Consider the following 12732-nt stretch of genomic DNA (forward strand, 5'->3'; position numbering starts at 1 on the left):
TTTTCAGCTGATTTCATGAAAGGGGAGACAACAAGGGCTCTTGGTCATAAAACTTTACTCAGAACTTGGAGTACAAAATTAGTGCTTGAAACACAAAATCCATTATTCTGATTGGTTGATTTTTCAGTGGGTACAAAAATCATGCTCGAAAGTTTTATGACCGCAAGGCAAGATGTGAAAATCTGTTAGTTAGATTGTACCAACAATTATTTGTCCTGTGTTCATAGAGTTACTTAATTAGTCTTGATTAATTGTTAAAAACATTTCTTCATTCTTCTTTACAGGATTCAACTTAACTGAGACATATTATCAATTTGCCTGTTTGCTAGTGCCAATTCTTTTCCTGTATTCAAAGTGTATAAAATACATAATGTCATTGACAATGTTTATATAAATAAAAAAATATAGATTCTTTTCATGTAAATGTTTGAAATATTAAGTGCTAATTCTTTTTATAACTTTGAAAGTGTTCTTGAGACATTCAGACCTACTTGATTTATTTGTTAGAGTGTTGAATGATTAGTCTAATCTTAAAGTACATCCATGGTTTGAGAAGTCTTAGTTAGAACATAAACTGACATTTCCTCAATGTGTATCCTTGTATTATTGATAAAATAACTTTCTTTACATGTTATTTTTTGTATTCAAAATTGATTTGCCTTAAAATCTATTAGCTGTCTTCAATAATTGTTTGTTAAGTTATTCTCACATGGTGCATCCTCAATGTGCATTCCTGCAATATTGATAAAATAACGTTCTTTACATGTTATTTTTTGTATTCAAAATTGAATTGCCTTAAAAGTATTAGCTATCTTCAATAATTGTTTGTTTGCCACTTTGCAAATGGTTTTTATTAAGTTTAGAATTGTACACAGCATAGTTAATTATCTAGTTCAGTGTTTGATTTGTGTTGTTTTCGTCAACTTTTATTGAATTGCTATTGATTTGTGGAATTTCAATTTCTGTTTAACAAAAAAATTAAATTGGATCAACCTTGAAATAGCAATTGTCATGTCCCACAAACAAGTGCAAACAGCCATAATACAGTATGTATATCCAGTTATTGACAGTTACTAATAAAGAGTTTTACCGTATTTATTCTAATAAACGCCCCGGGGGCGAAAACAATTTCCAAAAGGGGGGCGTCAATTAGAGAAACGAATTTCGTACCTTACTTCATTGACCTTTATCTGAATTTTGTTGAAACAGACTATAGTAACATACACGTGTTTCTTATTGTCTCCATAATCTATAAATAGCGTTTATCGGTAACTGTGACCTCATCAAATAATTTGTTAAAATTTTCTAATAAACAAGCGTGCACATCAATGGAACATAATTTCAACAGCGTACTGTGTAACTGACAGATCTATTTTTGGAACTTGTACACACTGTGTTGGATTATCGGAGTGGATTAAAACATGGGCATTATTGATTTTTCGTTTCATGTTTCTAAGTGACCGGGTAGATGTCTTTGCAATATGTATTGTAATGGTTAAGTTTCAATTTTATTTTTTAACTACAAAATGGGGGCGTTTATTAGAAGTCAAAAGTTCTGAACGCACGATTTTCGGTAGGGGGGGCGTTAATTAGAAGTGGGCTTTAAATAGAATAAATACGGTATGTGCCGTTTTATTGACATTGATTTTTGTCGTTATTAGGCAATAATCACTCATGTGATAAAGTAGTAGGAGCTTCAGTTTTTCTCGTTCTAGATAGTAGTTTCAAATAATTTGAAAAAATAGAGACAAATGATAATTTATTGAAATTGTTCTGATGCTTTCATGGTTATTTTCTTCCTACAGAGTTTTAGCTTTTTTTGGGTGTTTTAATAGGATTATTTGTATTAAATTAATACAATATTTGTTTCAACTGCTTTTAATTTTTTTTACAAATTCTGAAGATGCTAGAATAACAACCTTTGCAAACAAAAATCAGCAGAATAGATGGAAGGAAAAATGTGAAATCAATTTGACAATATGAGGAAATGATACAGATTCGTATTTCCTGCATTGAAATATGAAAAACAATTTATAATGAACGGATGATTGATGAATCGGTGTTTAACTTCCAGTGATGAACTAAATGCATTTTCAGGACAAGAACATGTTCATATGATATGAAATTTAAATATAAAAAAGAAAATGTGGTATGATTGCCAATAAGACAACTCTCCACAAGAGACCAAATAACACAGAAATTAACAACTATAAGTCTGACACCGTACGGCCTTCAACAATGATCAAATCCCATACAGCATAGTTAGCTATAAAACCCTGCTTTGTATTAGCTGTATGGACTGACACTCTGAGCCACTATGTCGGAAAGTTTAGCTACATGGCTGTGACTCTATAGATCTTTTGTGAAGGTCATGACTTCTGGTTCCTTTGTCACATATTTTTTCCAAGCAAAGCAGAAACCTATACCTTATTGTTTTAACACATCCTTAAAAAAAAGTTGCATAGCAAAACTGAATTTACGTAGATCAGAATATCAAATTAGTATTTAGTAGGTGCAAATCATCATTTAATAAAAAAGCAATCTCATTGAACTGATTGAAGTATAAACATTGATTTTAGGTATAATGTTTCTGTACTTAATAAACTTTTATCATGTAAACAAATAGTGTACAATTAAACAGTGATTTTAATACCAGAAATATTTGAAAATCTTGAAATACCTTTCGATAAAAAGATCAGTAGATTTGAATGTTGGAAGTCCATCTACCATATATGGGGTTTCATAAGAGGGGTTCATTGTATCTATACATTTACCACATTTTACTTGATAAAAAGAGAATTAAATGATTAAAAAGGAATTCTGAATCTTATAGTTTATACAGCGTTTAAAAGAATTTTTATATAATTTTGTTTGTATACATAGATGCAGGGGTTTCATTATCTTTCATGTTGACTGGTACTTTCCATGTTTTTAGGTGGTACTTTTCAATTTATTCCATGAATATCTTATATAAAAATTCCTACATTTAGGCGGTACTTTTCAATAGCATAGGAGGGTAAAAGTACCGGGTACCGCCTCCTAATGAATGGCCTGTAGATGGACATGTTATGAAGAAAGGAGAAGTTGTATACATGTCAATGTGACTCAAACCAACCAACTCAAAAAATAATTTCCTGATATGCCATCGAACAAATTAAAACCACTGATGGGATTCCCATTTAAGTCATATAATAACTCTTTATGTATTGGCAGCTTATATTTTTGTCTCATAATTTCTAATGAAAGATCATCCAGGAACAGTAATTAATTTTTGTAGTAAATTTATAGTCATTTTTGAAAGATTTGTCAAAAAATTTAATTTGTAATTTAAAAAAAAATAGGATTTCTTCTTATTAATTATGTTTGAATTATAATGTCTTTAAAAAAGTCAAATATTCTTTTTGTTGGTATTAACATAATTTCTTAATCAGTTCCTGGACTTGACATATTTGTTAACATAGGTAACTGATATCAGATACTATTCATACATAAACTTTGGTTTTATTTCTTCTTTTTATGGTCGATAACAAACATAGAGGTGATCAGAAATATATAATGCCAATCATGGTCGTTCATTTCCTCAATAACCTTGTTTAACCTCAGTATTTGTTAATTAAGGTCCAGAACTACATAAATGTATATCAAGGTTGTTTTTTGTAAGTGTTGTAAGATATATACTCATTTCTGTCATTTTATCCCTGGAATGTTTTTGATTTCTTTTTGGATTAAGAATATAATGAATGTCTTTGAATTTAGGTATGTGTAATTATTAGTGAAATGTTTGTTAAAGCTATAGATAAATATATTAAGTGATTATTAATTGGGTAAATCTGTTTGATATTATGTTAAGAATTGCTGTAATGTATTTTTGATACTGTGCTGTCTATCTTAGGTTTTCTTAAAGAACATCTGCACTTTTAGATTTTTTAATGCTAAAATCAATTTTGCTTTTGCTTTGAAAATTAATAAAAGTATATACCTTTTGCAATTTTTCTGAGCATATATCATGTCTATATACATCTATTGGAATTTTATATGGGTATGATAATATATCAGTGAGTCCAAGTATTAAATGCAAAATCATGGTAAAGTAACACATTTGTGTGATATCAGGGTAAATTTAGTGACTTTGAGGAAAAGCATGTATTGTGTTGGCACAGCCAGCATATACACTGGCGGATCTAAAAATTTTCATAAGTGGGGGCGCACTGACTGCCTAAGAGGGGGCCCACTCCAGTCACGCTTCAGTGATTCCCTTTATATGCAACCAAATTTTTTACAAAAAAGGGGGCCGGGCCCGGGCCCCCTCTAAATCCCCCTCTGATATATATATATGCCTTATAAATTCTTCTATTCTTGAAATTTATGTTTATCTGGCAGTGCATGGAACATTTCTAGGGATTCTTTTTTGCTAGAAATGACAAATATGCTTTAAAATGTAAGAAGTAAGATATCCATGTAAATTATTTTTATAAGTATACATTTTAGAGAATTTAAATTTTCATGGGCATAACTTTTAAATGCTGCATTGACTAAAGTCAAGGATTAAGAGTCTTAACTTAAAAGATCTTTGAAATTAGGCAAAGATTTACTTCAGGGAAGGTTTGATCTATTCCAGGCCAGTAACCCGTAATAATTACAGAAAAAATATATTGCATCATTTTATTGTGTTACAATTAAAGGCATTACTGTTTCAACCACTAAAAAAAACATATTCCCATGATGTGTATGACGGAGTTGTATTATAATTATCTGACTTGGAAAATAATTCTCATTCATTGTTCATTTCATATGTAAGTTAACATCATAGTTCATCATTTACATTAATTGTAGCTATAAAAAGATTTTGTTATGATGATAACATTTGTATTTTCTATTCCTAAAATAACCTAACCTACAGGTACTAACAGGTAATTAGTACAGGTACAACAACTTTGTCAGGTGTAAATAGTCATAAACAATATTATATCTTCATGTTGACATCAATAATAATATAATTATCACAGTACATTACACAATGGAGACTATATGTAACTATTTTTGTCTTGTGAACCAGAATGGAAGACTTTTATACTCAGTGTACTAACTACTTTAAAGAAGATGACGAATTAATCTGGATTCATTTAATTTCACAGAAACCAATTTTCCAGGTTCAAAACAAATCTCCAAACAAGCTTAAAGTAAATTTGTAAAATGTTGACCACTGAGATTCATAAATATCTTCAATCTATTGAATTATTAAGAATAAATAGCATAGGAAACCACAGTACAACACTACATGGCCAGCCGAATCCCACCTTTGGTTGCAGGATTTTCTTGCTGTGTTAAATACCCATTGATGGCCTTTGGCTGTTATCTGCTATTTGGTCAGGTTGTTGTCTCTTTGACGTATTTCTCATCTCAATTCTTTATTTTATAGTCATAAAGCTAATGAATGCCTGAGACCTTGACAACAAGAAGGTAAAAACTAATGAAAAAATGAGCTTATACATAATTATGAAGCTTATGTCAGTTCTGAAATAAACATATTACATTTGACCAAAGCCAAGAAAAAGTAGAAAAGAGAAGAAACCAATTAATTTTATTTCTTTTGCAGAACATGATTTTGAAGAACAGCTTCAGTTGAACTTCTGCGGCTACCTTAACAACGAACTGTGTATCCTAGCAACATCAGCCTTCCAGTATTACAAAGACAGTACCTATTATTTAGCATGGTATCTTATTAATAGTGTGTATAACAGTAATTCCTTGGATGACCTTGAACTTGTAAGGTCAGATGACTTTGACCTTTCTAATGAAATCTTGGATACACTTGATGACAGACTTTATACTGCATTAACCCATTTAGAAGTGCAAATACCAGAACATTGGACAGTACTTGGAGATTTTAAAACAACAGGTAATGATTAAATAAAAGAAAATCGTTTGCACCTGTCTAGGTTACTCTTTTTATCTACACTTTTTACAGCCTATTTAATTCTTTCTAAACATCAATGAAATCTCTGTCAACATCCTGTCACCTGCACAATGTTTCTCTTAGGATAAAGTAGATGTGTTGCATCATTTGATGTTCACCTATACATGTATAAACTACCAGTCAAAAGAATAAATTGAAGTAAACATCAATTGCATAGTATGTAGAGTGGCATGCACCAGTGTTAAAGTAACTATGGAAAAGGCTTAATTACAGAATAATAAGTTTACTAATGTTAGATCAAAACGTAAAGTGCTTCTAATATTTAGTAGTTTACTTCAGGTACATGTTTGTACTATAGGTCACAATTGCAGCTATGAACATAAGATGTTGCCAAGGAATAACACTAGGTTTGATATGAGCAAATGATCGTTTTATAGAAATTTTGCGCTTTTACATTCATGAAAAAGATATTTATTTACATCATACACATATTAAACAATTTCTGATCACTCTTGCATTAAAGAATGTAAAAGTCTATAATAAATGATCTTAAAAAATGCCATTTGGAGGTAATTAGTTATATTACAAGTAACTTGCATACTCTTTGATGTACAAAATGTATACTAGATACATGTAGGTCAATACTTATTTTTGAAGTGACAGAGTGACCTAGAAAAACATTCCCATGCAGATATTCCTGCAGCATTATTATAAAATTCAAATAAATATACTTTTTATCAGTTCCTGTACATGTGCATGTCTTAACGTTTATTGAAATAGGGGGCTTTTTTTACATGGATATAACTAGCTGAATTTGAAACTCCAGCAAACACTCAATATTACCTCATTTATAGTTTTATTGACAGATTTATATTTTGTAGAAAACGACATGTTTTATATTATTGATCTGTATAGATAATCATACATGTACATGTATAAATAAACTCAGGATATTAGTAATTATATGGGTTCCTGATAGAAATATACTGTTATTTTTTAGGCCAATGTTTAAAATTATTTGTTTTTTATTTCTGTACATTTTGTCATTTATGCAATATCTTGGTCAAATAATGCATTTGATTTGGTCCTTTTATTTTCTATACTTCATATTTTGTCCTTTAATGTAGATAATAATGATTTTCATTATGCAAAGTGTATTTTGTTAGCCTTATCCTATTTTATTGTAAAAATTTGAATGAAATAAGTTTCCTCTGATAAAGAGATTGGTATAAATTGTCTAAACTGTCCTTGGAAGTGTCTTCCTTGAGAAAATCTGGATTTTTTTTTTTCTTGAGGAAGTTACATAAGTCTAAATGAAAAAAAGATAAAAAGTGATTGAAGTTAGTGTGGGAATAAATATGAAAATATAAAGTGGCCTAAGTATGATGATACGCACAAGGATTCAGATTCATGACTAGGCTGATTGTGTTCATGTAAATAAATAATCGTTTATTTCACTGGAAACATACACTTGTAATTAATTTCAGTGATCAGGATTACATATTTGTGTTAATAAGGTATTGTACTGAATTTGACTCTTTTTTGCAGAATTTATTTCGTTTCCTTAAATACTTTTATAAACAATATTAGGAAATCATATGATAAAAAGATGACATGTCAGATTAAGATAATATTAGACACAAATAACTATTTTTTTTTTATACATGTATGTTTCACTTTTGATTTGTTATAAGTTTTTATTTGAAGTATCACTTTTAAATAGAATTATGTAATGTAGATATTTTAAATATACATTTACATTGTATTAAGATTCACTAGTAATGTTTTCTTGGAAGTTTATTACACATCTCAAAATTCTCAATTCCTGTATTCTGAAAATATTATGGATACATGTATCTGGATTTTTATAAATATTTTCATGTAATAACAAAATCTTATTTTGAAAACTAATACATACATTTATATTGAAAATGAAACTTTTCCAGTATTAGCCTAACATGACATGTGCTATGAATATATAGATTTGTTTTATGATTGTAGATATAACTCAGCCTCTGGACAAGTCAACTTTATTACATTTTACTGCACAGTTAGGACTGTTTAGAGTGGCATCATTTTTCTTGGACAAACCTGGAGGAGATATAGCATTAAAAACACCAAATCGTCATGGTTACTTGCCGAGAGAAATAGCAGCGGAGCATGGTTACACAGAACTTACAGAATTGTTAACTGAGTTAGTAGTTGTTTACATTTTTGAAGCACCATTGCTGTGGTTGTTTTTATTGTTTAATAAGCTTGTACTACTATTCATGTGACCCCATAGCTGTCCTTTTCATCCCCCCAGAAGTGAATGCCTGTAATATAAACTTCTTCAAAAATGTAAGTACTGTGGATTCATTTTTATACGACCGCAAAAATTGAAAATTTTTGGTCGTATATTGGTATCACGTTGGCGTCGTCGTCGTCCGTGGTCGTCTTCACAAGTGTGTATTTTCCCTTAAAAGCTTATATTCTTACGTTATTGTTACCCACAACCACATATGATTGTTTTTTCTAGGAAACTAGCAGGTTGCAATTTAGATTTTCTATGAAAAAGGGGTGGTAGCATCCATAGAGACAAGAGTTATTTTTAGATAACATGTTAAGCTGGCAGATTCTAGCTACTTATATTAAGACTATCAAATCATTTTTGAAGCACCATATGATGTGGGGAAGCTCATTCATAAAAAAGCAATGATGTGGGTGTACGATCGGAACAGCCCAGGCAATATATTCATATTTTACCACAGGTGTGTACTCCAAAGCATTTGAAGGACGTCATGTTAGAATTTTATACAATTAAAGTGTTCTAATTTGCTATGACACCTGTATCAGTTTTATGCAACATGTAACACTTTTTATGATGGTTTAATTGAAATCAATAGAAATTTCCCTTTCTGTTCGTGAAAAGCTATATCTTAAATTTGTGTATCAAATCGTAAAAATAAGTACTATCTTTACCACAGTATCTCAGTATAAAATCTAATAATTTGATATATATTATAAAAAGAACAAATTATGAAGATACTGATAAAAGTTTCTATTTTTGATATAAATGTTTTTTATCAACCAAAATACTAATAAAAGTACTATCACATATATAATTCACAAATATTGGTTTATGTTCAAATAATACTCATTATTCTTTTAGTAAATAAGTAGTCTTAATATAAGTAGCTAGAATTTGCTAGCTTAACATGTTTTCAAAAAATAACTCTTGTCTCTGTGGATGCTACCACCCTTTTTTCATAGAAAATCTAAATTGCAACCTGTTAGTTTCCTAGAAAAAACAACAGCAAAGAGTCTTAAGCTTTGATCTTCTAAGTTGGGGTTTGACAATTTTCTTGTATGTTTTCCTGTTTGTCATGACTCATGGCATATTTATTGTATATACTCTCAGATATAAGGGTTTCCTGTGGTTTAAGACTTAAAGTGAATTTTATATTCCTAATATAAAGTAAGGGGTTACTACATTTGATACAGATTATAACTAATTGATATTTTCCCCTTTTATTGTAATTAATGAACTACTGGTGTAGCTTAAGGTGACTTCTTAAACCAATTTTGAAATAAACAATTTTTTTCAAAAGTTTTGTTTTACACACCAGAAACTCTGTTGCTTATTCTGTTATCTTTTGAATTGTAAATTATTTAATGAACAGTTAAGCAATAAGGCTTAACCCCACTTTACTTATTCAACTTTTAGAGGTATCTTTCTAAAAAATAGTTTATAGCTCTGACTTTGTATACCTTTAATACATTAATGAAACTTTTCTCATTGTATTTAACCAAAAGGTGAAGGTTCATGAGTTATTTCAATTGTTTGCATTATGTCCTGTTTTCTAGGTCAAGGTCACAAACTTAGTTAAATATAGTTCTGCTTAACATATCCTCTATGTACCCATATACAATGTTGTATTAATATCCTATCAGTTAGAAAATTGATGACCCTTTTTATACGACCGCAAAAATTTTAATTTTTTGGTCGTATATTGCTATCACGTTGGCGTCGTCGTCGTCGTCGTCCGAATACTTTTAGTTTTCACACTCTAACTTTAGTAAAAGTGAATAGAAATCAATGAAATTTTAACACAAGGTTTATGACCACAAAAGGAAGGTTGGGATTGATTTTGGGAGTTTTGGTCCCAACATTTTAGGAATTAGGGGCCAAAATAGGGCCCAAATAAGCATTTTCTTGGTTTTCGCACTATAACTTTAGTAAAAGTGAATAGAAATCTATGAAATTTTGACACAAGGTTTATGACCACAAAAGGAAGGTTGGGATTAATTTTGGGAGTTTTGGTTCCAACAGTTTAGGAATTAAGGGCCAAAAAAGGGCCCAAATAAGCATTATTCTTGGTTTTTGCACCATAACTTTAGTATAAGTAAATAGAAATCTATGAAATTTAAACACAAGGTTTATGACCATAAAAGGAAAGTTGGACTTGATTTTGGGAGTTTTGGTCCTAACAGTTTAGGAATAAGGGGCCCAAAGGGTCCAAAATTGAACTTTGTGTGATTTCATCAAAAATTGAATAATTGGGGTTCTTTGATATGCTGAATCTAACTATGTATGTAGATTCTTAATTTTTGGTCCCGTTTTCAAATTGGTCTACATTAAGGTCCAAAGGGTCCAAAATTAAACTTAGTTTGATTTTAACAAAAATTAAATCCTTGGGGTTCTTTGATATGCTGAATCTAAAAATGTACTTAGATTTTTAATTATATATTGGCCTAGTTTTCAAGTTAGTCCAAATTGGGGTCCAAAATTAAACTTTGTTTGTTTTCATCAAAAATTGAATAATTGGGGTTCTTTGATATGCCAAATCTAACTGTGTATGTAGATTCTTAATTTTTGGTCCAGTTTTCAAATTGGTCTACATTAAGGTCCAAAGGGTCCAAAATTAAACTAAGTTTGATTTTAACAAAAATTAAATTCTTGGGCTTATTTGATATGCTTTATCTAAATATGTACTTTAATTTTTGATTATGGGCCCAGTTTTCAAGTTGGTCCAAATCAGGATTCCATATCAAGTATTGTGCAATAGCAAGAAATTTTCAATTGCACAGTATTGCACAATAGCAAGAAATATCTAATTGCACAATATTGTGCAATAGCAATTAATTTTCAATTGGAGTTATCTTTCTTTGTATAGAATAGTAGTTGATAATATATGTTGGAAATTTGCCAGACATGACTATGATGTCATTTTCTATTTTTATTTGCCAATAACTTTATGTAAATAACTTCATTGGAAATTTGCCAATATAAAATGTTGCTGATGAAGCTTTTTTTCCTTATCTTATCTAAAATGTTTTTAGATAATGTATGTTGGACATTTGCCAGACATGACTATGATGTCATTTTCTATTTTTATTTGCCAATAACTTTATGTAAATAACTTCATTGGAAATTTGCAAATATAAAATGTTGCTGATGAAGTTTTTTTTATTGTTTTATACAATAAACAATGTATATTCACTTTTACTACCAACCAATCTTTACCATTCAGTGATAACAAACACTTTATTTTACATTTTAATATTTTATGATGTATTTAAAAGAGTAGTTATTGTTGCAAACTCCATTAGAAATTTGAATTAATATCAGTTTTGGAAAAAGGGAAGCGGGGATGTGAAAAAAAAAGGGGGGGGGGGGTTTAAATTTTTCTCATTTCAGATTTCATAAATAAAAAGAAAATTTCTTCAAACATTTTTTTGAGAGGATTAATATTCAACAGCATAGTGAATTGCTCAAAGGCAAAAAAAAACTTTTAAGTTCATTAGACCACATTCATTCTGTGTCAGAAACCTATGCTGTGTCAACTATTTAATTTTAGATTTAAAAAGTTTGAAGAAGAAATCTTTAATTGATTTGTAAAATCTTGACATTTGTTTTGTGTAAAAAAAAACCATGTAATGTCAAAAATTTGATCACAATCCAAATTCAGAGCTGTATCACGCTTGAATGTTTTGTCCATACTTGCCCCAACTGTTCACGGTTCGACCTCTGCGGTCGTATAAAGCTGCGCCCTGCGGAGCACCTGGTTTTATTTTACAATTCTAAGTAAATGATTATTTTCCATTACCAGAGGGAATGTGTAAATTCTTCCTGCAAGGTCAAAGTCATATTTAAAATTGCATACATTCTATGTACAGTTATGTCAATTTGTGTAAATAAAGAGAATTAACATGTTTCAAATTGGTATGTCTGAAGCTCTTACTTGATTAACCTTAACATGAAACAATCATACCCCAAAATATTAAGGTCAAGGACGTTTAAAGCTTGAAATCACAATATATCATTTATTTGTCGTTCGTACCAATTTTTGTGAATGAAGAAAAAAATTTAAAAAAAGTCGTTTGTATTTGATTTCATAGCTTTACAAAAGTTTTCATCAAATTTGAATAAGAATACTTATAAGGGCCCCTTGATGGGCAGCATGGCAAAAATGATGGCATTCACATTCACAAACATTGTATCTATTGAAATATTAGAAATATTCACCTATCAAAAAATTGTACCTTTTAGAAGAGAACATTTTGTTTAAAGTCTAGTTTACATGAGACTTTACAAAGATATGCTCTGTAGAGCTTTGTAGAGCTTTTTGCAGAATAATTACAATAACAACACATTACACAATATTAAGACTTGCAAAACATAAAAAACATACACATTAGACATTGGCGGATCCAAGGGGGGTTCTGTGGGTTGGAACCAACCCTTTTTTTGGCCGATTAATGCATTTGAATGGGGACATATAGTTGGAACCCCCCCCTTTGTCCTGGGTTGGGACCCCCCTGCCCCCCCCCCT

At 30.2% G+C, this 12732-nt stretch overlaps 1 protein-coding gene across 15 annotated transcripts in view; it reads left to right on the forward strand.

The window, feature by feature from the left end:
- The window catches only part of LOC143072675 (rho guanine nucleotide exchange factor 28-like), a 143460-nt gene that overhangs the window by 10635 nt on the left and 120093 nt on the right, over positions 1 to 12732 (forward strand). For 13 of the 15 annotated variants that reach the window (XM_076247735.1, XM_076247731.1, XM_076247737.1 and 10 more), the window contains 2 exons: positions 5597 to 5899; positions 7919 to 8111. In XM_076247735.1, coding sequence (XP_076103850.1) covers positions 5597 to 5899; positions 7919 to 8111 — 496 coding nt within the window. Of the gene's footprint in view, positions 1 to 5596; positions 5900 to 7313; positions 7435 to 7918; positions 8112 to 12732 lie in introns of those variants that run through there. The other 2 variants (XM_076247745.1, XM_076247746.1) reach the window with 2 other exon arrangements.

The sequence above is a fragment of the Mytilus galloprovincialis genome, chromosome 4, assembly GCF_965363235.1.
Source record: "Mytilus galloprovincialis chromosome 4, xbMytGall1.hap1.1, whole genome shotgun sequence".
Lineage (NCBI taxonomy): Eukaryota > Metazoa > Mollusca > Bivalvia > Mytilida > Mytilidae > Mytilus > Mytilus galloprovincialis.